The 27111-nt window shown below is 35.1% G+C and overlaps 2 protein-coding genes across 2 annotated transcripts; both read right to left on the reverse strand.

Moving 5' to 3' along the window:
• Positions 1-456: 456 nt before the first annotated feature.
• On the reverse strand, positions 457-6645 carry LOC111704492 (bifunctional heparan sulfate N-deacetylase/N-sulfotransferase 4). Its single transcript, XM_023476738.1, has 10 exons — positions 6562-6645; positions 6052-6207; positions 5258-5584; positions 4543-4960; positions 4119-4390; positions 2643-3541; positions 1873-1970; positions 1066-1135; positions 701-939; positions 457-642 (listed from the first exon to the last, which is right to left on the reverse strand). Exons 1-10 carry the CDS (start codon positions 6567-6569, stop codon positions 475-477), a joined length of 2655 nt encoding a protein of 884 aa, XP_023332506.1. The 5' UTR covers positions 6570-6645; the 3' UTR covers positions 457-474.
• Positions 6623-27111, reverse strand: LOC111704504 (structural maintenance of chromosomes protein 6). Its single transcript, XM_023476749.1, has 26 exons — positions 27009-27111; positions 26239-26312; positions 25895-26030; positions 25167-25264; positions 24780-24890; positions 23811-23894; positions 23410-23489; positions 22261-22407; positions 21583-21694; positions 21057-21161; positions 19652-19714; positions 19078-19159; positions 18589-18661; positions 17468-17543; positions 15565-15823; positions 15156-15252; positions 14487-14662; positions 14296-14339; positions 14076-14170; positions 13534-13618; positions 12958-13128; positions 12693-12823; positions 12317-12461; positions 11237-11823; positions 8876-8993; positions 6623-8397 (listed from the first exon to the last, which is right to left on the reverse strand). Exons 1-26 carry the CDS (start codon positions 27070-27072, stop codon positions 8332-8334), a joined length of 3279 nt encoding a protein of 1092 aa, XP_023332517.1. The 5' UTR covers positions 27073-27111; the 3' UTR covers positions 6623-8331.

The raw sequence follows: 27111 nt of genomic DNA on the forward strand, positions 1-27111 counted from the left end.
AAACCTGGTAACAATAAAATTATAGATCATTATTAGTATTACAATTAATAAACAATTAACATATTATAATAGTATTACTTTGTACTCGTGTTTTAAATTAACATGTACTTTTGTTTTAGCAGACACTGGAAACAGATGAAAATAGAATTTTATCATTAATTTTAAAATTCAAGAACGGTCAATTATAAACCTGTATGGGTTTACTTACGTACATTGTTTATGAATTTAACTTATAGTTCTGTTTTGCAGAATGTAGATCGCCAAGAGTTTTCAACCGAAGAGATTCAATTCATTATTTTTTATTTTTTAAAAACTGTGTGAAATAAGGCGAAATCGAAGGAAAAATATGTTTGTATTCGTTATTATAAAGGTCTTTACGAGGTTAGTTTTTTTACCAAGGGAATTGGAACTTGATATCTCAGTCTTTGGGAGGTTTGAGGACTTTTCCAAAGGGGGTCAAGAAAAGTTTAGAGCTCACGGTGAGCGCGAGTCTTTATCCACGAGCCAGCGTGGAAGTGGAAAGCCTAATTTCTGCAATAGAGCTCTTAGATGATCGTTGTGAGGTTTATAATAGTTGAGCAACCAGGTTTCCGTCTCAGGGTCCATCTTAGGATACAGCCGGCCCTTTCCCTTCCCGAGGCACTGCAAGTTTTAAATTTCAAGAAAAACTTCTAAAAATATTTTTAGATTTCTTATTTACCTTTTTCTTTCCTTCCAAAACCTGGCAGTAGAAACCCTTTTTCTCGTCAAACACAAGCTTGTCCTTGTAATCGTAGAACGGGATCTCCAAGAAGTGCTGCAGCCTGTTGAGAACAGCTACGGGGGAACTACGCATTTCTTCACCATCAATAATATGCAGCTGTTTTGCCCTAAAATAATTGAGATCGGAGAAATTTTTAATGATTTTAGGGATCCGCATTTCTTCTTTCTTACTATTTGCTTCACAAATATCTCAATCATGCATCCACCGAACCCCCCCCCCCCCCCCCCCCCCCNCTCAGCTAGTTCTTGGTCCAGATAGTATCACCTAGATAATACAAGGTTAAGGACGGATTCTCAGCTAGCTCTTGGTCCAGACACTTAGATAATACAAGGTTAAGGACGAATTCTCAGCTCCAGGTCCAGCCAGGATCACCTAGATAATACAAGGTTAAGGACGGATTCTCAACTAGCTCTTGGTCCAGATAGGACCACCTAGATAATACAAGGTTAAGGACAATTCTCAGCTCCAGGTTCAGCTAGGATCACCTAGATAATACAAGGTTAAGGACGAATTCTCAGCTCTTGGTACAGCAAGGATCACCTAGATAATACAAGGTTAATGGCGGATTCCCCAGCTTCAGGTCCAGTTAGGATCACCTAGATAATTTAGGGTTAAGGGCGGATTCTCAGCTCCAGGTCTAACAAGGACCACCTACATAATTCAAGGTTAAGGGCGGATTCTCAGCTCCAGGTCTAACAAGGATCACCTAGATAATTCACGGTTAAGGTCGAATAATTATACTGCTAGTAAGTGGTTACTTCCTTGAAAGAATGAATATACTGCTGGTTAGTGGTTACTTCCTTGAAAGAATGAATATACTGCTGGTAAGTGGTTACCTCCTTGAAAGAATGATTATACTGCTGGTAAGTGGTTACCTCCTTGAAAGAATGAATATACTGCTGGTTAGTGGTTACCTCCTTGAAAGAATGAATATACTGCTGGTAAGTGGTTACCTCCTTGAAAGAATGAATATACTGCTGGTTAGTGGTTACCTCCTTGAAAGAATGATTATACTGCTGGTAAGTGGTTACCTCCTTGAAAGAATGAATATACTGCTTGTAAGTGGTTACCTCCTTGAAAGAAAGATTATACTGTTGGTAAGTGGTTACCTCCTTGAAAGAATGATTGATTGCTGTTGGATCTGAGTGTGCGCGTATATGCTGGTACCATGAGTACGCTCTCTTCTCTGGCGGAAGCAAAATGGCAACTAAAAATAACATTGTTGGCATGGTGCATGTCAAACATGGAGATATTCTCCCATTTTCCAGTTATTTTATAAACTACCATAATTCTACCAAAACAAAATTATGTGATTGGATTATCAAAAGCGTTATAATTTTTGTGAAAGCAAAAATAAGATGAAAGTGTAATTATTTTAGAAAATCCTTTTCTTCTTCGATCAGAGCTGAAAACTTTAGAATGAGATATCTTAATTACGATTACTTAATCTGAGTATCCAATGGCCAAACTTTTGAATTTCTTCTTAAACCGTTCTTTCTTGGATATAGAAGAGAAAAATAAAATACCGTTTTTTTTCTAAATTAAAAGAGTTCCCCTCATTTCTGTATATAATCTTAAATGGCGCGCAAAAATTCAAATTAGTCGGCTTTATATACGCGACTCTGATTGGTTGAACTTTATACGCTTTTCAGGATACAATCTCGATATCCATCATTCTAAAGTTTTCAGCTCAGTACACTTACAGATATTTAAAATATTGTCCATTTTACATAAGAGATATTTTTGTTCTACTTTAAAAACCATTTCTGAAAAATTTATGCAAGTTATTTTAAAGTAATTTTAAATTATGCAACTTTAAAATTTGCAAAAATACTTTTCTTAAATTAAAAACCCAGACAAATTCTAAAATTTGTTCTACCTATATTAGCGTCCGGTAGCAAACGATGCGCTCGCAGCGGTACAAACTCTCCATCAAAATAAGTTGCGGATTTTTCAAACAGAAAAACCGAGGTATTCCGGTCCGGGAAAAAATCTGTGTACCAATCCAAACCACGATTATAGTTCTTCACATTGAAGAACTGAACCTCCTCAAAGGTCTCGGGACTGGAAGCACTAGATACTAGGTTAGGGTGCATATTAAGGAAGGAGTGCAACGCCGTAGTACCAGACTTCTGTGGACCAATGATAAGGAAGTTGGGTAGCTTATTACAAGTTCGGTTGTCTGATAAAATCTCGAGATGTCGCTTATCAATGCATGGGTTTCCCCAAACTGCAGTTTTTTCCTCTGGAAACAGATTAAAATATTTCTCCGCTAGCTGGGTTGGTGGCAAGGTCCTCAAATCAAGGTTTGTATAACAGGAAATAAAATTAGCAACTGTCTCAAATGTGTACGGAGCCGTTCTGTCGCAGCAGTAGTTCGGCATATGGGTCATAAAGATGGATATAGGGTTGGTTAGGAATGTTTGAAACAACTCTCCGCCCTCAATAGAAGACTCAAGTTTATCCGGACCCCCAGGATAATCATCATAGAATAAATTCTTAGTGTAGAGGCCGCAGGTTTGTCTCGGAAGGACGGCTATCCCGGAGTGAATGAATCCACGTCTTCTCCGCGCAGGTTTCAGGTTCGGATATTCCTCCGTAGAGGTTACTTGAATGTTCCAAACCTGTTTCCAGGCCGAGTACAGTTGTTGATGTACAGGATAGACCCCACTGTGGTGCGGGGCAACACTGTACTGCCCTTCTACGGGAAGATTTTTTTCAGCAGCAAAATTCTTGTTAAGTTCCATTCTTGAAGTCAGATCTGATAGGTTGTTGAACCTAAATTTTATCAATTTGGATACATGGCATTATTTTCGTATTAATATACTAAATCATTCACAAGCAAGCCCATGATTCGGAAACCTGCTCAGATAATCAGTAATTGAAAAAACGTGTCTGGATAAGAATTAATTATAAAAACCGAACTAAGCAATTTATCAATCCTATAACGTCAAGCAGCCTTAACAATGAATTTATATTTTTTGTTGCATTTAACTCATTTATTAAATGAAGAAAATATTAAATTTTAAATGGAAAATTGACTTTCTTCCTTCAAATCCAGAAAATATTGCATTGAATCTTTTAAACCTTTTAAAAAATGTATGCCTTAATTAAACTATGTTAAATATATTTTGAACTAATAACTCGAGGAAAAGCTACCATAACTATCATATAAACTGAAAAAATCTTTTACTAACCTAATAAATTGACATTTGGGAAAATACCCTTCAAACCAAAATCATTTGGGGAAAAACAAACCACCGTGGCCGGTGAATTAATAAAAATGTCTGCTAAAGACTAGAATAAAGAAACTAACACTGCTCTACTAGCCCCTGGCCCTGTACCCAGTACTGACCTATGAGGTTGAATATGTTTCCACATATGCGGGAACCACCAGAACTCATCTCGTTGCAGGATCAGTTCCTCGTCACCCTCGTCCTCTTCCCGGTTCCCGGCCAGGAAGTAGCTCCCGGAAAACCCAAGGTTATACTTAAAACCTTTAATATGCTCCTCCAACCTACTCTGGGACTCCACCAGGGCCGTGACGTCAGGTTTGGTTAGGCGGGCACTGCCGACGAATATATCATCAATATCCACAAGAACATATCGGGTTAATGGGATCACAAGCTGCAATAGTCAAATACTTAGTTATCAACATTCGGATTAATTTTCTCTTCAAAAAATTATTTTCACTTTTCATAACATTTTGTTGCTAAACTCATTAACTAAGATATAACATTAGAAAGAACAAAATATGTTGAAAACTAAATATTATGTTCCTGTTGGTTTGAAAGGTAAAGAAGCGCATCAAGAAACAGAACTTTGATCAACCAGAACTGAAGTGCGTCTGAACCTCCAATTATAACTTTGCGGATTTTATCCTTTATCTCCGGTTCGTAGATTACAATAGGATCCGTATACTCCGAACCGTCTGAAGATTTAAACCTGGAGAAGACCACGGGTTCAATGTCCTCCCTGAGATTGGTAAATCGAACCCAGCTGGACCGAGCATACATAGGATCCATCTCGATGTATCCCTTAAGTATCCTCAGCATGGAGTGGTTGGAAACCTTAACAGGGCCCAGGATGTTGTGGGAGCTCATGGTGAAGGGGGAGGTGAAGTTGTTGACCGGGTCCAGCATGGGGTCATTCTCAACCTTTTCCAACCCACTTGGAACAAACCCAATAATACCGGCACTAAAAATAAATAAAATATTAATTATTTAATGACAAAAAAAGTGTGAAACTGTGTTTTTATTCCCGTTGACGGCGCAGGATCCTGGATCACTTAATTGTGCCAGGAATAGACATTAGACATTAGACATTAGACATAAGACATTAGACATTAGACATTAGACAACCACTTTAAGGAATTAATCCTCAATTTAAAGGTTAGTCTTTTGGATATCGAGGTTAGTCTCTGAAGCTGAGTGATGTCCCAAACAAAAAGTTTACTTTTAAGTTGAAGTAAAATAGAAAGAACTATTTGCTTACTTGAATTGATTGCAGTATTTCTCCAGTATCCCTCTATTCCATTTATCCATAAAATAATAGTCTCTGATATCTTCGAAAACAATTACAAAATACTTCCCGACGCCACCCCTCGATAATTTGATGAGGTCAGGCAAATTTTTCCCTGAGGTTGAGATCTTGTACTTAAGCCTCAAGGCCCCGAGGAAATCCTTGAGAAGCTTGGAGCTGGAGGCCGTCTTCGCGAAGAGGAGGATGTGAGCACTGTAGTGGTTCTTTGGTCCCCAGGTTTTCAGATCGTCTGGGGGAGAGATTTTACTTCGGTTAGATCTAGCGCAGAAATTCCGAGGTCTAAAAATAGTTATCATAATTTTTTGTATTTTTCACAAGTTTCCAAGTTAAATCTTTAAATTTTCTACGAAGTAGAATCACGCTCTATTTTTTATAAAGATATCTTTTTGTTCATTAAAGATGAGAAAGACCCATTGTACTGCCACATTCAAGGACATGATGATCACTGATCAGTGATAGGATTAAACAAACGAAGATTAAAAGTGAGGATAACTATGCTACCAATCTAGTGTATTCTCTATGCAACACTGAGAAAGTAGTAACATTATCCTTACTTAGTTCAACTACTTTCAATTCATAAATTAAGACCTCAGCTTAGGTATAGGACGCCATAAAGATGGCTTAGGCAATGACGCCATAAAGATGGCATGGATTACAAAAAAAAGTAGCCTTATTTATGCAAGTACCGTCATAACATTGTAAAGCTGATCCCCCCCGTGTTTATTTGAACTTTTACATTAACTTACGTGAGCATCCTTTTCATCTTTGGAACCGGTTTGGTGAACCCAGACATATAGAGGAGAGATAGAACGGCGAGGCCAAGAGTTAGGATCAGGAGTTTTCTCAGGCTTAGTTTCCGGCCTAGGGATAACAACACACACCATGGCTGCAGGCTTCGATTTCTACAATTAAAAAAATTAACGACGTAATTAAGATTATTAGTTATACAAGCGGTCAAAAACTTTTCCGTTAAATATTGTATTGAACAAAGAAACAGACATGAGACAAATCTTAGCGATAATATGTGGGTTTTTTTTTAAATCGACATTTCATTCACAGAATAAACGGGTCAGGATTTACCGAAAAGAATACTCTCCAAAATAGAGAGAATCAATATTTGGCAAAGATAGAAAAAAATGTTGGTCGAACGTTTTTCGACCAAGAAATGAGAAATATCAACAGACTTTATATGATCTGATTGTTGTAAAATAAACCATACAAACAAAATTGAAGATTAGGGTTCTTTTATTACTCACCTCATCATCGACCTTCGAGAGAAGTCAAAATTATTTGAAAGCTACATTTTTTAGTCTGAAACTGAAGTAAAAGAATGAATCACATATACTTTAAAATAATTACGTCATGAATTTTCTCTTGTGTTTTCTCCAGAAAGAATAGAATTGAATATATTTTTAAACTCAGAGCGGATTTAAGAACGTGACCTGGAACGCGAACGGGAACGTGATCTAGAAGTAGAACGCGATCTATAGCGCTCTAGTGGATAAATTCTTGTTCTTTGACGCCTAAGAAGCGGTCTGTCCATCACCTTGGTTTCAGGACCTAACTCTGGTACAGGTTTATTCCATGGCTCTATTCCATGGTTAAATTCCACAAATTTGTCCCAAAATAGTTCATCTTTGTCAGTTGTATGATTATTACAAAATTCTCGAAAATTCACTTTTTCAAAATAATTTTCTGGTTTCTTCAAATCTTTCATCCACGCAATTCTCTTCTTTATCGTCTCTTTCTTCTTTTTTACTCTTGCCAACGCTGCCAGTTCTTCTCGATACATCTCATGGATGTTCTCCATAACCTCTTCCCTAGTACCATAAACCTTGGAAGGTCGCATTATTCTGTAATCAAAGATATCTGTACATTTTGTACTTTCAACAACTGTACTGCTACAGCTTCAATTTTACAACAAAAACTTTGTGTGTGAGTTTAGCATTAGCAACTGGTGAATGTTAAGGTTTAGTAGTATAAATGTGACTTGTAATGTTTCAGGGCATTGAATTTATACTAATATTTTCTATTTACAACTGAAATAACAATCTTCACAAGCGCAGTACTGTACATATGTGAATATTGAATTCAACGGTTGCATTTTGAGCCAAATAATTGAGTGGTAAATGTGATTTATGAAATATGGAAGAACGAAGAAATCGCTAAAACTTTTATAAAAAAAATCTAAACAAAAAAAGAACATGTAGTTAGATCAAAATTAAACAAACAACGAAAGAATAGTAGTAACAAAGAAAGCAACTAATAAATACAGAATTCAAAGAAAGAAGCCGAAGAAGAACATTGTTTACAAAAAAATTAAAATTTTCTTGAACAATTTATAATCACAGAATAACACGGAGGGAATGGCTGAATCAAGATGAATAAATGGAGGTTGAATTAGGATAGAGTGGATCCTTAAAATAGGGTTGAAGGATCAAGATGGATAATGGAGGTTGAATTAGGATAGAGTGGATCCTTGAAATAGGGTTGAAGGATCAAGATGGATAAATTGAGGTTGGATTAGGATAGAGTAGATCCTTGAAATAGGGTTGAAGGATCAAGATGGATAAATGGAGGCTGGATTAGGATATAGTGGATCCTTGAAATAGGGTTGAAGGATCAAGATGGATAAATGGAGGGTGGATTAGGATAGAGTGGATCCTTGAAATAGGGTTGAAGGATCAAGATGAATGAACGGAGGTAGGATTAAGATAGAGTGGTTCCTTGAAATAGGGTTGTTTGTAGGATCAAGATGGATCAAGGAGGTTGTATAAGGATAGAGTGGATCCTTTAAATAGGGTTGAAGGATGAAGATTTATGAATGGAGGCTGGATCCTTAAAATAGGGTTGTAGGATCAAGATGAATGAAGGACTGGATTAAGATAGTGTTAGGGTTGTAGGATGAATTGGAGTAAGTCTAGAACAGAACATGGATGGATTGGATAGAATCAGAATTGACTGGGTAAATGGGATCCGAATTCAAGGGTTTAAAATTGCTTTCTAGGATTTATTCTTTAGAAGAATCAGGATTTCTTGATTTCTGTTACTGAAACTACACCATGGTCCACGGAGGAGAGATCACAAGCGCCCTGGTCAAAAAAGAAAATAAAAATACAATAAGAAAAAGGAACTGTAAATAGTTCACATATGTTTGAGACTAAATTAATTATTGTTTAGAGGGTTTTACTATTAGATTGAGGAAAATAATGAATTTTGGAATAAAAGGTATCAATTTTTCCTCCGGCCGGTTTCATGCCTGCTGAGAACTCGCACCTGCAGCGGACTCTGGTTATGCACCCGGCAAAGCGCAAGTTCTGGAGTTTATGGCTAATTTTCCGTAATTGATCCGTTGTTATAGGGCAGGGGAGGGGTCGAAAATCCCGATATTAGAACTGAAACAAATCCGTTCCATAAATCCAAATGTTTGTTATGTTTAAAAAATCTTGCGCTTTGCCGCGTAGCATAAGCAGAGTTCGCTGCAGGTACGAGTTCTCTCCGGGCATCACAGCTGCCCCAAGTGAAGGGGGGGAGGGATTGTAAGATTCCCAGCTATTTTAAATGTTTCACCTGCGGAGATATAAATATAAATTGTCGATCCTTGTTGTTAAGACTGAAGTTTAAAAGCTCTTTAGATATTTCCTTTCTATTTACAGCATCCAGGAACACATCCCATTCATCCAAACATCTAAAATGTTTAATTAAAATAAAAGTAAAATAATTCATTTCATTTTAACCTATCCCTGCTTGGGGTCCTTAAAAATCAGAATTCGCTGGGGGGATCAATTTGACCCCCCCCCCCCTCTAAATCCCGTGTTTGATGTCAAAATATGACAAATGGTACATATTGGAAAGCTCTTATGCTCTACTTTAGGCATAGGATTTTTTTTCTCCAAAATCCAGTTATTAAGTGAAAATGTTTACAAAAATGTCCAAAATTTAATAAAATATACAGTTTTGAAAAGCCATTTCAAATATGCAAATCTTTTGCAAAATTTAAATAACCTTTTGTGTAATTATTAAAAACTTAAAATATGCAAATTTCTTTTAATGGATTGTATACTAATAATTTGCAAAAATCAATTTCATTGCAATATATGTGGAATCCGTTTCCTAATGTCAAAGACTTTCCAAAAAGTTAAAAATTATCAAAATCTGACAACTGTAAGTGGGTCAAAACAAAGATTTAATTTGTTACAGAAAAAAAAGGAGACATTCAGGCAGTGTGCCTAAGGACTCATAGTCAGTATAAAAACCTAGCTTTTAGACCTAAAGAGAGACAATGAGTATTTAGGAAAAGTCAGATAATTTTTACAGCCTCGGACCAATACGTTATAAGTTGTGTAAAAAAATACAGGGGGGGGGGGTTAAAATTGACACACCCCCCCCCGGACTGGAAATGGGTTAAGATCAGTTTTCCAGACTAAACAATTTTCTACAAATGCTTTATGGAAATTTGGGAAAGTCCAGGGGACATAAGTTCAAAAACACGATTTGGCCCATTTCTGACGCTGAGCGCACTGCTTAGTGCTTAGTGCTCACGCTAACGTTCACAGGTAACAACTTTGCACTTCATACTCCTTCCAGGATCAATTTGGTTGACTAAATTACCCGTTGAATGTTATGACTTATGAGAAAGCTGTTCAAAAACTACAGACCAATATCTCTGACATCTGTAATATGTAAAGTGATGGAGTCATTATTAAAAGAACATATTGTTGACCACCTAGATAAAAATAACCTCATCCACAGTACACAGCATGGATTTATGAAGAAAAAATCTTGTTTAACAACCTACTAGAATATCTTGAAACGGTACAAAATAACACAGATTTGGGTGATTCAGTTGATGTTATATACTTGGATTTTACTAAAGTCTTTGACAAGGTGTCCCACAGACAACTTGCACAAGTACTAAAAGCTCATGGAATCAGAGGAAAAATATTGCAATGGATTATTTCCTGGCTGACGGATAGATCCAAAGAGTCATTTACAACAGTAGATCATCAGGCTGGAAACCTGTTTGGTCCGGTGTTCCACAAGGGAGTGTCCTGGGTCCACTATGTTTTGTTATTTATATAAACACTATAGATCTAGTAATTGAAGATGCACTAACTTTCCTGTCAAAGTTTGCAGATGATTCCAAAGCTGGAAGAAAGGTTAACACTGATCATGACAGAGAGGCATTACAAAGTTCATTGAATGCTTTAACTCAGTGGGCTGGAAAATGACTGGAAAATGCAGTTTAATGAATCTAAATGCAAGGTAGTAAATATTGGAAAGAATAATTCAAGAAATATAAATATCTTAAGAATGGAGTGGTATTGGAGGCGTCTGACAAAGAAAAAGCTGTAGGAGTAATCATTCAAGAGCTATTTCCATGACTTCTGGACTCTCAGGATCTACATATGAAGAGAAACTGAGAGAGGTTGGACTCACTAGTCTGGAGTAAAGAATTAAGAGGGGAGATATGATTCAAGTCTGGAAAATCTTTCATGAACATGATCATGTGAATAAAAACAAATGGTTTAGCTCAGCCTATGTACCTGGTGAAAATGAAAGACAAACCAGAATGTCCAGTGATCCTTTGAATCTGAAGTTACCTGTTGTGGACACCGAAATACGAAGAAACTTTTTTAGTGCAAGAGTTATCAATATATGGAATGATATTCCATATGAAATCAATAGTGCTGGAAACCTGAACATTTTCAAAAACAAGCTCGATAACTGGCTGAATTCCTGAACGGCCAATGAAGTCGGAAAAGAGATGTTTTAAATTATCACACCCGTGATATATAAACATAATCACACCAATTAAACCAATTAAACAATTATTTAATTATCGTAATATTAATATTTTGCTAATTTAATCACTATTTTTTAATTAGGTAAAATAATGTTTCCTGGAACAANGGGGGGGGTGTTATTAACCTGAAAGGAGGTTGCATCATATCCCATAAAGCGCAGATGAGGCACATTTGAGTGTAGGACTTCTCTCCTCCGGACAACGAGGACACATCCGAGTTTGTGTGACTCCCATTCTCAGTTTTAAACACAAACCGCAGTTCCTTCTTCACGTGATCTATCCGAAGGAATATCTCGGACCCGGTGCAGGCGGAGAACTTCTTGATCATCAAGTTAAACCTACGGCGGACACTGTTGGTGATCATGGTTCGGATCCACATAATGTTCTCACTTCGGTCGTTCTTCATCTTCGCCACCACCTCCAAGTGCTCGTTTAGGTTCTCTATGTTCTTCTTGAGCTTGCTGTATTTCTCCCGGAGATGGTTGAACTCCTCGACGAAGACTTCCACGTCTTGATTCTCCTGCTTCATTGCTAGTTTCTTCTTCAGCTGGACAATCTTGGCGTTTAGTTGTTTTAAACTCTTGTCTGGGTTCAACTCCTTCTTTGTGATCTTCTTGGCAGCAACAGAGAACTGTTTCTCCTCCTCTTCGTTCCTCTTGATGTCAGCTTTCAAGGATTCAATCTCACTTTTGATCTTCTTTATAAGCTTCTCCTGGAGAAAAGGAATAACGGGTTGGGTTATGATGCTTAGAAATTGATTTAAATGAAACTGACAAGAAAGGTCATACTTCTATTTCAAATCCCAACAAAGAAATTCTCTGAATCTTATTTTTGTTAAGAAAATATATCAATTTCGAATCCAAATCTATTTTTTAACACAATATACAATTGAACCCACAGATTTTAAATTCGGAATGTTTGTTTACTTAATTGTGCACATATTGCTCTGGAAACTTTATTTACTTCGTAATAAAGAATTCATTTAAGCCATAAATGAATCATACCAGGACAATCTAATTATTCATTATTGAACCAGTCGGTTAATTTTTTCTCGCAATCTTAAGTTTTTCTAGAAAAATACGAAAAAACAGCTTGATCAAAGTTATTTAGATTAAGACAAAAGGGTATTTACTATTCATGGCAATCATTGAAGGCAAGCAAAAAATGCAAATTTGCTGGCGAGGATAAAATTCGTTACTCCATCCCTGATTAAGCATCTCCTTGGTTTTACTGGATATTTCGCTCTCTAGGACCCGGAGCTCCCTGGTGATAGGGTTGGTGGAGGTCTTCAATTCGTTCAACTGCTTCTTGTTCTCCTTAAAGCTGCCCTCCTTCTCTCGCAATAACCGACTAGAAAAGAAATGTTTTAAAAATTAAAAAAGTATAAAAGTTAAGGAAATATTCTATTCAGAATTCTTGATAATTTATTTTTTAATTCTTAATTTAATTAAAACCTGGAATAATGGGAAAAATTTACAAACAAAATCAAAAATAAAGAGCATAATTTCTTAACAAAGAAATTAAAACTAATCGATTCACAAGTACATTTTTATGACCAAACTCCTTTCCAAATAAACTTACGTAGTGCTCTCTCGGTCAGATAGGATCTCTTCTATCTTCTCCTCGGAGACGGCGAGCTCGGTCTGTCTGGTCCGCAACCTGGCTCGCAGGTTCTCCGAGTCCCCATCTCCACTCTCATTTTCAGACTTTACCTTAAACAGAAGATTGAATAGAAATAATCTACATCACCATAAAAATTATTTCAATGGAAAAATGGGGAAAAAAATCGATTTTTTTGCTTTTAAAATTTCTATAAATTATTATTTTTCTGATATTATTTACAAACCTTAGATATTTGAGAGCTAATATTCGCCACTTCCTTTCTCAGTCTTTGTATCTCCGTCATTGCACGCCGTTTCTCCGCCTCGAAGGATTTCTGGCTCTTGAAAACCTCTGCCTTCTCTACCTCCATATCACCGAGGTGTTCGTTCAATCCGTTCATCTCATCTCTTCTTTCCTATATCAATTAGTCAACCAATCAATCAATCTATCAATGAAACAGTAAATCAACAAATCCATCTATAGATCAATAAAAATTAAATAATAAATTTCTTTATTTGTAGAAATCAAAATCAGAGAATCAACAAACCTAATCACCAAAAGACTAACAAACCAATCAACCAACCAATCATTAATATAACCAACAAATCAAAAAACTTTTCATCCATCCAACACACAAACCAATAAACTTTTCAACCAAATAAGTCAAAAACTGTTCAGCCAACTAATTATCTGATCAATCAAATATTCAATCATCCAACCAGCCAACCAATTATGTGATTTTATGAGCAATGTTGAAATATCAATAATTTCCATGAAATCATAAATTATTGATAATGGTTACGAAATCTTGGATAATCACCTCAACTAGATTTAACATTGTGGCTCTTAGCATTCCAGATCCTAATGGAATCTCAATATAGTAGGATCTATAGCTCGCGTTCTCTCTACAAACAAGATTCAAGATAAATAAATATTTTGAGACAGATACTAAATCAAAGGTGGTTCACATTAAGCCATCAGGATTCCTCCAACAGAAAAATTGGGTCTGATCTACTGTTATATCTGACAGCCAATTTCATAAAATTTACAACTGTTTAATTAGTATATACAAGAAAAGAAAATGCAATTTAATCAAAATTCATTAATGGAAAAACATATAAACTTTCATTTTTAATTTACAACTGATCTGGGAACTTACCCCGGTAGGAACCTTGTAACACCACTTGCAAAAAATTAAAAATAATAATGACATTGGCATTGGTGAAACAAAATAGCTGAAAGATATTTGTTATTTTTTGTTTAAAACACATATCAAAACTATTGTATAATATAAGAAAAACGAGTTGAAAGCATTTTCGATTTTTTATGTTTATCACGCCCAAAATTGTTATCTCTGCTCACCTGGCAGGAAAAAATCTGTAAAAATCATGTGTGATTGCATAGGCTACTCCTTCAGGTACATCAGCTCGCCGGGTCATCAGAGCCTTTGCTCTGTCCTGAAATAAAATTGAGTCAGATATATTATTTTACAAAAGATTGATTAATCGTAGGTTTGAAATCAATCAATGGTACAAAATTATTTTAAAAACATTCCGAAAAATTTAACAGCTTCTAGCTCTACCTGTGTTCTGCAGACTAGAATTGATTCTATACTCTTCTGATCAACTAAAAAAAATCAAATGAACCAATAAGAAAATTTGGGGGGTTTCTAAACCTACTTTTAATCTCTATTCATATGACTTTTGATTGATTAATTGATTGACTTGTGTATTTATAAATTATTCATATTATAGATTGATCATTTTGAAATTCCTAAATGATTAAAGACGACTGGACTCTCCACTTGAATATAATCTATAAGAACAGGTTCAGAACATCGCGGTCTGCGCACATTATGGTTGACCGCAAAGAATTTAGAGGTAAATATCCTGGGTTTATTTCTTCCATCTGAGCCATACACGTCGTCGAATATACGCATTAAAACTCTCCTAAATAAATAGACAACGATTAGAACTTGACAGATGTTTTATAAAAATAAATGTCTAAAACAATCATGTTTATTAGCTTGTCTGTTTGCTTGAATCCAATATCCGTCAAAAGACTGAAAATATTTTTTTTATGGAACCTCACATGATCCCGGGGGAAGATTTATGACGGGCCAAGATTTGACACAAGACATGATAGGCACGACATCAAGAGTATCAGGAGAAAGATCAGTTTGAAGAACCCAGACCGCCATCGGGTGGACACCCGGCCCCCCAGGCCATCCGCGGATGAGGTATCACCCGGGGGCAGGCAGAAAGAACAGAAAATTGTCTCTGCTTTTTTTATAGATATCTAATGACCAAGTGTGTAGTTAAAAATGTTCAGGATTTAATTAACATGGATGAAATCTTTCAAGTTGGGCAACTTGCACTTTTGTTAATAGACAAATGGCACAATGTTCATTGTACAAAAAGATTTGACTGATGTGTATTGTACCTGTCATGATCGTCATTGGTCAGGTAAGCTGTAAGGTGAGCTCTACTGATCTCGGTTTCAACTAATCTGCCTACCTCAGGTTGAGTTGCAGCCTCACCTTCAAAAATACAATTTTGTTAAAGGAAAATAAAAGTTTTTTTTACGTCAAGATTACTGATCCTTAACTGCATGAATTTGGCGGTTTATAAGAGTATATCTAAAAATTAATTTTTCCACTTCCCCCCCCAAGGAAGGCATGTTAAAAAATTATAGGAACGAGTTTTTGGGTAAGATGTAGCAACAAAAGGGTGATAAAAATTGTCTTAAGATGTCCAAATTTTTTTCCCCCTCCAATCTTCAAAAATCAATCCCGGAGGAGCTGTAGTTCCTAGAAATATACACCCCTTTTGTCACTACTGAGTCAACTCACCAGTAAGTTTAACATATGCTCCGACAGGTCCTACAGGAGTATGTCTGAACTGATTACTACGTTTAATTGCTTTATCAACCAGAGGTATTTTAGCTCCAAACACAGCTAGATGTTGTTCACTGGCTCCCTGAAGTTCATCAAGCTCCCTCTGGAGCATAGCTCTCCGCTCACGTTTATTTTTTATTTCCTTTTCAATTAACAATATTTTCTCTTGGTCCTGCTTTATCTTTAGGTCCTGGGCTTCACGGGTCATGCCCTCCTGAAATCAGAAAAGTTAAAATGGAAATGTTCAAGAATTTGGTACGGGCTGAGGACAAACAATTTATGGAATTTTATATTTATGGTGCCTGACTCTTTTCAGACGAATTTGTTTCAAAGATATAATGTGCGGGTGCTAGGTTTTTTAGAGAAACCTAACAAGGATCAAAACATTTTAATGTTTTTGCACCGTATTCTGTTTTGGCATTTTCTTGAATATAGAACCTTATCACATGGGATAGTTGAAAATAGAAGAGTTTCCAGCGTAAGGTATAATTTCCCGGATGAATTTTATCAACGCATATTCTCGAAACTTAACTAACTCTCAGGTTACGTTATTACCTAAATAGGCATTTACTTTGGAAGAACTATAACCGACTATCATATCCAACTAAATTTTGGTCGTGCGCCGGGCAGGAGTACGCTAGGGGTGTAAGATCTATGGATCTTTTCCTAAATCTTGATGTTCAGGTTGAATCCAGAAATCGTGATCTAAAGAAGCACATGAAGATCTACTCATCTAACTCTATACTTGTTCCTCCTGTATATACATATATAAATATTTAATCGAGCTTTACTTGAGATTTTACTTGAGTTTAACTAAAGTTTTACTTTAAATGTATTATTCTGGCCTAAAGTTTTATATCCTCGAGCTTAATAAGCTTTCTTATAACGTCTAGATTTACACTTTAAAAAAGAAGCCTGAAACAAAATTATATTTAATGGTCTATGTATTTCAGACCACAATGGGCTAGATAGCTGTCCTTTATATCCTGTTTAGTACTCCAGGTTGTGCAATACTAGGTTTATAAAACATCTTATTTAAATGTAAATGTAAACACTGCCTATGCCTTTCGAATTTAAGCTCTTTAAAACTTATGGATGTTATATAAAGTGAATCCAGATCGTACGTGTATTTCATCACCTGTCCTGAACTATGAACTAATGAATTAACAGGTGAAAATACATTCCTAGAGAATTCTGAACTTTTGAAGTTTATGCGAAACTAACTACTCCCTTATCTCTTAGAACAAGTTCTTCTCTGATATATCCTCGCCTCCTCTCGGAGAAGTATCCTCGCCTCCTCTCGGAGAAGTCCCGTCGGAAGCAACTATGTTTCTCTAAACCGGGACTGCTGCTTTCGAGCAGAAAGAGGTGAAGATTGAATATGAACTGCTCTCAAGATGAGATCTAATGTTAACCTAATCTTATTTAGATCCCATCAATATCCTCGCCTCCTCTCGGAGAAGTCCCGTCGGAAGCGTCTACCTTGCTTCTCTAAACCGGGACTGCTGCTACTAAGCAGATGAAGGTGAAGATTAAATAATAACAATGCCAAGGATATTTCACTTTGGTACAGAGAGGATACAGGATACTGGATACAGGATACAGGATACTGGATACTGGATACAGGATACAGGATACTGGATACTGGATACAGGATACTGGATACAGGATACTGGGTACATGATACTGGGTACATGATACTGGGTACATGATACTGGGTACATGATACTGGGTACAGGATACTGGGGAAAATGCTAAAATTCCCAAAACGGGCACAAGGGGTCTTCCCATCACGACTAGGTTGGAATATTATACATTTTGGAAGATAAAATCTTCACATTTTTTGCATCTATTTCACCTGATTAATTTTCTCCTCTAAATTCTTCTTTTCTTCTTCTAAATTGGCTAAAATAGCTACTCTCCGCTGTTCTTTCCTAAAATCACATATTATTAAAGGGGTCAAATCAAATCAAATCAAACCAAACCAAACCAGAGTGTAAATTTTTACGTCTTTTTTGAGGCTTATTAAGAAAACTTTTTAGACTTATATTTATATTTTGGATTGCTTAAGTTTACATCGATTCAGGAGAAAGTTCATGACTCTAAATTATGTCCGAAGGTTTATTTTAATATGATGGTTAGGTTCAAAGTTGATGAATATTACAATCACTTGAGCCACATCTCAAATTTGAGACGCAGTTCAAACATGCAGGGTGGCCAAAACTTTTTTGAACCCATCCGTACAAAAATCCGTACATTTTCAGAAGAAATCCGTACAATCCGTACAATTTTAGGGTTAAAAAAAAATCAATCCGTACAATCCGTACATTTTGGCCACCCTGAACATGGTTGGTTCCACTTGAAATTGTATTTAGTGTTTCGAGATTAGAGCCGGCGCCCAATTGGAACCGGTTTTAGGCGGTTCAGCGAGGCGTTTTAAATTCTTTAAATTCGGCCTCATAAATATTTTTTTCTAAAAGAATATAGTTTTTTTAACTATCCCTACTAAACTTATTGTATCTGCTTTAAAACTAAATTCAGAAGCGTTAAACTTTTTATAATCCGTTCTTAAGCATTTATTTATTTATTATGACAACACTAAAACCAAGAATGGAGTTAGACATCCCGCCCGCCAGCACCTTCCTAGCTAAATGATACAAGGTCATGTTTATGTAGCATTAAACCTAAAAAAGGAAGTTAAGTCCGTGAGGACAAACCAGATATCTGCGCTATGGACCAAGAGGCCCTCTGCATATCAACCTACAAGTAACAAGTATCAAGCATCAAGCATCAAGCATCAAGCATCAAGACACGAACACGAACACGAACCCAAAAAATCATTTTTTCCCCATTTTAGCGCAAAAAAAACTCTAAAACGAAATTTTGGTCCCGAGGAAGCATACCTCTGTAGAAAAAAATATTTTCAAATAGCAGAGTGATGATTTTTTAAGAAAATATAAACCACTGCATGATTCTTACCTCTGCAATTCTCCTTTAGTTTCCCTTTCTCCCAGGAAATTAATTTGATCTTGAAGAACCCGGATTTCCTGGGCTACTCACACGCAATATTTGTTTAAGCTCTTATGATACCAATATTTTCAAGATTTACCGGATGATGATTTATCTTTGAACTGTGGCGGCTGAAGTAAGAAAATTAAATCAAAAGTCAAGATTTACATCACATTCGATATTTTATAACAAAATTTTTTTTTGAATAATTCAAGATAAAACTTTCTTGATTTGGATCCACATTGGAATGGAATGGATCCCACAAACTGATTCCAAGATTCATTTAACAATTGAAAATAGAGCAGTTCTTCAAAAATCCAAGCTAACAGATAAAGATTCAAAATTAAATTCCTTGCTTTACTATTAACCAAGCACCTGCCAAACAGGCCTTTAGGAATTTAGAAATAAATATTTTTGTCTGTCAAATACATTTATTTTATAATTGTGTGGATCATATTCCTAGACTGTTCTTATTGTTGGTTTCCGACTTCAAGGAGGAATTTAGTTCTTTTAAATCTTGTTTCAGTTTATCCAGCTCCTCCTAAATATAACCTTCCGTCTTAACACAAGCAGAGAAGCAATCAATCATTATTAATAGATAAAAATTATCTGCGTTTCACGTCATTTAAGAAACTTTTGACATATTTTCAAGTGACCCTCAATATTAGGAGAAGTATATCTAATTTGAACTACAATCTGTTTAACAATGCCAAGGATATTTCACTTTGGTACAGAGACCGCGTTTAAAAGTCATAATTTTCAGATTTAAAAAATAACATTGTTGCACTTTCTTATTTGTTGAGTTCCAAATTGAGCAAAAATTATATCCAGATTTATCGTAGCAAACTGATGGAATTAAACAAAAAATTATTTTAGTTTAACCCTGAGATATTTAAAGCTGTGTTGTCGGGATACCAGAAAAAAATGCAGTAAAAAGTTTTATAAAAAACATTTTCAAAATTCCACGGGCAACGCCGGACACTTGTGCTAGTATTATTTCTAATAAATGTGAGAGTATAATCTGGAAGGTTTCCTTGAGTTTGATGAGATCCTGCTCCTGCGCTCCGAATTTGTTGCTTTCATCCTCCAGGCATACCTGGACAAAACAAACCTTTGCAGGGCCTAATTTTTTCGTTAATAATTTATTATTCAACTTCGAGAGAATACATTTAATATTTGTTCCGAGGAAAATGAGTAACATTTTATATCGTCAAAACAGGTTTCCATTTATAATCAGCAGATTTTCATAAAAAAGCGGATATTTGCATGTAATTTGAAATGAATAAAGGGGATGGTGGAGATGTCCTATTTGATGAGGAGGGGGCTGCCTTCATTTATGGTTCAAATGTTCCAATTTTATCCGTAAAATAAAATAGAATCGGACACTTGAGACTTCTTAATAACCTATAATGACCTTGAAAAATAGAAAATGTTTTACTATGCTTTATACATATCTATATATATATAAAATAGTTTGGACACTTCAGACCTCTTAATAACCTATAATGACCTTGACAAATTAAAAAGGTTTTAACTATGGCTTTTTTAAATATCAAACGAAAGCTAGAAACACAGACAATACAGTAGCAGCAACGAATCCATTGTTTGACCTTCTGAAGGCCGACTGCTAACGACCTTTCATGGCCTACAAATTCAAATGTTTTAAACATAGCTTTATGCATTTCAAACGAAAGCTAGGAACCCAGGCAACACATTAAAAACAAAGAATTCAGTATGTGACCAGGCCTCTAATAACCTCTGATGACCTCCAAATTAGAAGGTCAATCGCTGAAATCGTTGCGGCTACTGTATTGCTCGAGTTCCTAGCTCTCATTTGAATTGCATAAAAGTCATAGTTAAAACTATTCCTATTTGTCGAGGTCATTAGAAGTCATTAGAGGTAATTAGTGTCCAATATTATTTTATTTCTGGCAATTAGAACACAAATTAGGCGTGCAACCAAAAACTTGGAAGATTTGAAATAAAAATGAAGACATAGCCCCCCCCCCCCTCTATCATTAAAGAGGCCATTCCTACCATCCCCTTAATATATCTAACAGTCTTGTGATATCAAGGGTGAAAATATGTTTTGTTATGATTTTACTTTTCTTTGTTAAGTTTTATGATCCCTCACTAGTCACTTAGTTCGAGATTAAGAAGGAAAACGCTAAAAACCTTAAACAAACAAAAAAAGAAAAAATATCGGCAAAAAAACATGATGTCCAGCGTGATACCGTAAGGCGCATAAATAGGTATAAATTCATCGTTAAAAAAGCTAATATATATCGACTCGACTACTTCATATTAAAACATGAACTTCTGAGGAGAAGAAAAAATATTTAAAACATAAAAAACCGCCCCTGAATTGTTATCATAAAGTGTCGTCGGATCAAGTCTGAAAAAGCAATTTAATCAAATAAAAATCATTTTAATCCTACCGACATCTCCGTCTTCCTGAGTTTCTTCTCCGCGAGGAGCTCGTGGGCGCTCATTAACCTCTCCCTGTGCTGTTCCATCATCTCTGTCAACTTCTTTATATTCTCCTTAAATATTACGCAAAATAAATTTCTTTTTTTCGTGAGAAAAAAAAATATTTTTGAGTATCAAGTTTACTTTGATATACTGATTATGTAATAAATTGTGATTTTAAAAAAGGTTTGGACCAAACTTGGTTTTAGTGTCATAAAATAATTCAATTTTTTAAGAAGCTAAAATAAAACTCATTTCTAATGATTATCCCCATAGCTCCCCCTCCCCCACCCGTAAAAAGAGGTGAACCCACAAATGATGTGACTTCAGAGACGACTGTACGGAATTTAAGCTGTGTATTTCCATATTACCAGCAACTATAAACTTCTTTATGCCAAACCATTCAAAACAATTGATTTAATTCTTATTTAAATAGTTTTCAGTCGTATTTCCAGTCACATTCTTTATATGTAACCCTGTATGAAGGGACTGTACCTGTAGTTCTATGATATTCTTACGAGCAGCATGAACTCTAACCCAGGCATATTCTCCCTTCGCTACCATTAGTTCACCGTTCATCTCCTGGCTAGCTTTGATCTCCTCATATCTAATCAATCAATCAATCGTAGTTTTATTCATTTGCATAAAAAGTCGCTTTTTGTCGATCACTACAAGACCGTTCCATTGTACTTTAAGAGAGCTGCAATAAAAGTATGTACTTTGTATGTTACACTTAGATACGTCCTCTTCGTAATAATCATGGGTACGCCATCCGTTGCAACAGGGCAAGCATTCTTATAAATTTTGCCAATCTGAGCTTATATCAGAGACATTGGATTAGAATCCTCTTATTCCCGTAACTATATATACTAGATCCGCCTTGAAAAATACGAACCAAGATCCAGGTCGTAAAAATTTCTTTAAGAATTACTGAATATTTAAAAAGAAAAAACTGAAGTAAACTATGCTAAACTTTACGCTAAAATCATTCAGATAAGTATTCTCAAGAGCTAAGGAAACTTTTATTTAATAATCTTTCTTTTTTCAATAATTCAGATTTGGACAGTGAAAGCAAAAAGTTATTGCTAATAGTTTTTGTTTTACATTTTGCCCCCGGATACAGGGAGCCAAAATGTTGCGGTTTCAACTAATATATTTTTAACACATTCTCACCTTATCTTGGACTTCTTGTACTCTGCGGTGAGCTGACGGAGCGATTTATTCTTCTCCTTGAGGTTATCTTGAACCTTGGTATACTCTGCCTGGGCCTCGCTGTACTCATCAAAGCACTGCTTGATCAAGGTCGCCTTCTCGAAGAATCTGGACCATATCAAAATAAGTTAATAGGCGCGATTAAAAACATTTAATCAATCAAATCAAATCAATGAATTAACTTCTTCACATTAACACTCCATTCACAAGTTGTTTTTTTCTCTTTAGGAGCCATTTTGTACAGACGGCCTTTTTAAAATTCATCGCGTAAATTTTACTTAAATTATGAACCAGTAGAAAACCAGACTGAAAAAAATTTATATATCTCGAAGTTAGTCTTATCATAAATACACGGATTATTTAAAAATCCAAGCAATCAGCTTATCATCTAATCAATCAACCAATCACCTTATCATCAAATCAATCAACCACTGAGCTTATCATCTAATCATTCAAACAACCAGCTTATCATCTAATCAATCAAGATATCAGCTTATAATCAAATCAATCAACCAATGAGCTTATCATCTAATCAATCAAACAACCAGCTTGTCATCTAATCAATCAAACTATCAGCTTATCATCTAATCAATCAAATAATCAACTAATAAATCGATCAATCAAACAATCAGCTCATCATCTAATCAATCAAACTTTCAGCTTATCATTTAATCAATCATACAATCAGCTTATCATCAAATCAATCAAACAATCAGCTTATTATCTAATAAATCAAACTATCAGCTTATCATTAAATCAATTAAACAATCAGCTTATCATCTAATCAATCAAACTTTCAGCTTATCATTTAATCAATCAAACAATCAGCTTATCATCATCAATCAAACATTCAGCTTATCATCTAATCAATGAAACTATCAGCTTATCATCCAATCAATCAAACAATCAGCTTATCATCTCATCAATCAAACAATCAACTAATAAATCGATCAATCAAACAATCAGATAATCATCTAAACAATCAAACAATCAACTAATAAATCGATCAATCAAACAATCAGATAATCATCTAAACAATCAAATAATCAACTAATAAATCGATCAATCAACACCGACTTTAATAATAGTGAATTTATTCTGATTGATTTCCTATAGAGTTGATGAGGGGACTCAATCTTTAGGAGTTCCTTGGCTTCATCCTGCTGTAGTATCACAATAGGACTGTCAACCTTCATCACCAATATCAACATCCTTTAACGTCTTATATCTACAGCTTTAAGTAAAGCTTTGAAGGGACTGTCCACGTTTTGTCAAGTAACCTCCAGATCAAAGAGTTGCATAATTGGCTTACTTAAACCTTTCTTAAAGTAACAAAAGATAGATTCTGTCAATTTCCTCCTTTCTCTCTGCTGCATTAATCTGCAAGTCTCTTGAAATCACAATTGAAAATATACAGTCCTTTAGTTCTAGACACATTTCTATTGGAACGGCCTTCAGTCATTTACATTAAAATGATTTTTTTGTACAGTTTTAAAGACGAGTTGATGTTCCTGGATTTGAAATTTATCTAATATTCGTTTACATTCATCTTTAGCATCCTTAGACTTTCTCACAACATCCTTCATATTCTCATCCTATATTAAAAATACATTTAAAGAAATGTTGCGATACATTAGGTTTTAAAACTAAGAAACCTAATATATTAAAGCAAGTAGATTGTTAAAAATCCCTGCCCAGTCATTTGAGAAAATGCCACTTAAACCTTGTTTAAAAAAGCCGTTGTTTCCAAAGTTTTTGGGAAATTATTTAGAAATCCAAAATGTTTTGAGATTTTTTTACTTAATAATTATCATCATATGATAAAATCAATGTAGAATTATCAAGTCAGAAGAAAGTAACTATATTAAGAATTTTTTATAGGTTTTAAACATCAGATGATAAAATTGAAGCACATTTTAGTTTTATAATTCTAGTTTTCTTAACTATTCGTCTAAAGAGGCTGTGATGTAAAAGGTTCAAGTGTGAAAAAGACAGAATTAAAAATTCAGTTATTTACTTTTTAAGCCAGGCAATTTTTGTAACTAGATCTGGTAAAGTTTATCTGCTATTAGGAGATCAATCAATTATAATAGATCGTTACTCATCATCAAAGAAACAACAAGAGAATTTCAAGTGACCATCCAGGCAAAGATAGCAATGCCAAATTTACAACGGCATCCTTAAAAACCCCATATCTTATCAAAAATAAGGAAGATATTGTCATTTTTCTAGGTTTGCAAGTTTTTAATTCTGATCATTTAGGTTTTCCTGAAGTAGAAATGCACAGGTCACTTTTGTAGAGAATTCACATGTAAAAAAAGGTTAGTTTTCAAAATTATAAACATTGAAATATAATTTATACAAAGCTTTTAAGGGCACAATTGTGAATCGGGCATTGTCATCTTTTCATGGAAGCAACTTGAAATTACTCAACAGTCCCTTTAAAAAGTGCTCAGTCCTCCTTAGTTATAGATTCCTACCTTGAGAAGATAAGATGAGCTACCAGCATCTGTAATAGTTCTCTGGAAGGTGAGGGAAGATCCATAAATCTCAGGTTTATAAGCATCCTCGCCAGTGTTTCTCAAGGTCACCTTAACCAAACCATTTTTATTCAGACAGTGCAGGGGCGCGTTTATTTCAAAGCAAAATTATATTATCCCATATGGTATCCAATAAACTTCATAAGAAATAGGGAATGTTATCGGATGTCTGAAGTTGTTACTAGAAAAGGAGAATGAAGCGCCCGGAAAGTATAACAAAGTAAAACCAAACAGAGTAAGAAGCTCTAAAAGTTTTTTTAAAAAAAGTAACCATGAAACGAGAGTATTTCAGTAAAATACAAAGGAAATTTGTTGAATAGTCTTTTCCTGTATCACTGCTTTGCTGCAATCCTTCTTCACGAATTCACTTATTTTAGAATATCGTTTTATGTGTTTTGATTCTCCCATCAAACCAAGAACCAAACCTGAAAATATTACTATCGATGAATCAAACCTCTACAATATTTGGTAGAAACAAAACAACCAGAAAATGCAATTACATTTGTGAAATTGCTGATGTATCTTTATTACTACTTAAAATCTGACAACGTAAAAAATGAATGAATAAAACCTCCCAAAAAAAGATTATTGTTTGTAAACCTGGCAATATTTGTGCTATTCATGAATAAACCCTGACAGCGTATTTTTAGCTGTTAAATCAAACCAACCAACATATTTGTAATTGTTTAAGAAACTGGACTCCATAAATGCAATTGATAAGATATGTAATAAATATGTAATTTGAAAATAAAAACTTGATAAATGAAAACCTATCAACATGGATTCATTAATAAGGGAAACGTGCCTACTTGAAATCAGTTAATAAATAAAACCTGCCAACATACCTGTAAATGGTAAATAAAAAACCTGACAACACATTTGTATAATTGATGTATACCCCCGACAACATTGACTAACAAATGAAACTAACTAACCTAACCTTTATTGTAATAGAGACTAGTAATTCCTTCTTTGACTGAAAAATAGTACATATTCTGAACAGTAGACTAAAAATTGCATCTACCTTGTCTAAAAAGAATAAAAAATGCACCTACCCTGTAAAACGGAGCTTTTCCCAGAACCGTTATTGCCGGTAACGAAGTTAACACATGGATTAGGCTCCCAGAGGAACTCTGTATGACACATAAAATTCTCTAGTCGTATTCTTTCAATGATACCGATTACATTGTTCTGAACATTTAGGAATCATGAAAGTATAATCAAAATTAAAAATAAACAAAATTTTTAATTTAAAGTAACTGTTTTGATGCCTACTTGTACCCAAAATCTATTTATTTCTTATATTAAAAAGAAAAAAGCCAAAGCATGTCTTAAAAATGTAGAAAACACACCTCCCTGTAGGTTTGATATAATCTCTCTAATCTACTCAAAATCTTACCGATTCTTTGGCTCCATTACTTGCAGGAACAAAGTAACCATCATCCTCACTATTCTTTCTTTTTCGACCTTTACCTTAATAGAAAAATTGAACCTAAATAGAAGTCTCGACGTTAGGGGGGCGGGGGAGAACCAAAAATCGTATACTAGGACGGACCGAAAATATTACTTCTCAACAGTCTCGTGTATTTCTTTAGCTGGAAAATGTAGAGTTGTAAAACAATATTCGACTTCGGGATCAGAGGGGAGGGGGGGCACGTCATAATGATCGTGAATAACTTCAGAACTAAGTAAACAAAACATTCTTGAAGATTAACCAGTTTGGATGAATTGTATATGAGTTATGCATATTTGTATTTAAAATTCGCATGCTGAAATTATAACTCTAAGAGTCTTCTCTGCGTATATTGAAGTTGTAACTTATAGCTTACCCAAACTGAAATATTTTCTCTTTGAGGTCAGAGAAGACAAAATTTAATGTAATTTGATTACTTCACTTGCACAGAAACAATATGGTCGCCATGGCAATTCTCATTTATAATTTATTTAAATCACGGTAACCATTGCATGATTTATAAATGATAAAATAGGGTCCGGTTATAGTTTCTAGATTTTTGGCCCCCCGCCCTCCTATCAATTTGGCCGCAGCGCTCGGCCCAGAAAGTGTCTTAACCTAACCTAACCCTAAATAATCCTAATTAAATTGAAAATTGTTGNGGGTTCCAAAAATCGTTCACTAGGACGGACCCTAGGGTCCTTGAGTCCACTTACCTATAGGTTGTTTCCCCCCTTGTTTCCAAGCTGCGGCAACTAGTGCCTCCCGTCGCCCCGACATTCTTCCCTACGAAGTACACCTGAAATTTAAAAAAAGGTG

The sequence above is a fragment of the Eurytemora carolleeae genome, unplaced genomic scaffold (assembly GCF_000591075.1).
Source record: "Eurytemora carolleeae unplaced genomic scaffold, Eaff_2.0 scaffold146, whole genome shotgun sequence".
Taxonomy (NCBI): Eukaryota; Metazoa; Arthropoda; class Copepoda; order Calanoida; family Temoridae; genus Eurytemora; species Eurytemora carolleeae.

What these genes read in the sequence shown, in the direction of transcription:
- LOC111704504 (XM_023476749.1), bottom strand. Translation starts at nt 27,072, where the DNA reads ATGTCGGGGCGACGGGAGGCACTAGTTGCCGCAGCTTGGAAACAAGGG. An exon ending in TTCTAGTCTGCAGAACACAG is followed by an intron (nt 14,171 to 14,295) that starts GTAGAGCTAGAA and finishes ATTTTATTTCAG; the next exon opens with GACAGAGCAAAGGCTCTGAT. An exon ending in TTATATTTATATCTCCGCAG is followed by an intron (nt 8,398 to 8,875) that starts GTGAAACATTTA and finishes TTTTTTGACCAG; the next exon opens with GGCGCTTGTGATCTCTCCTC.
- LOC111704492 (XM_023476738.1), bottom strand. An exon ending in AAACATATTCAACCTCATAG is followed by an intron (nt 3,542 to 4,118) that starts GTCAGTACTGGG and finishes GATAAAATTTAG; the next exon opens with GTTCAACAACCTATCAGATC. An exon ending in TTTTGGAAGGAAAGAAAAAG is followed by an intron (nt 643 to 700) that starts GTAAATAAGAAA and finishes TAAAACTTGCAG; the next exon opens with TGCCTCGGGAAGGGAAAGGG.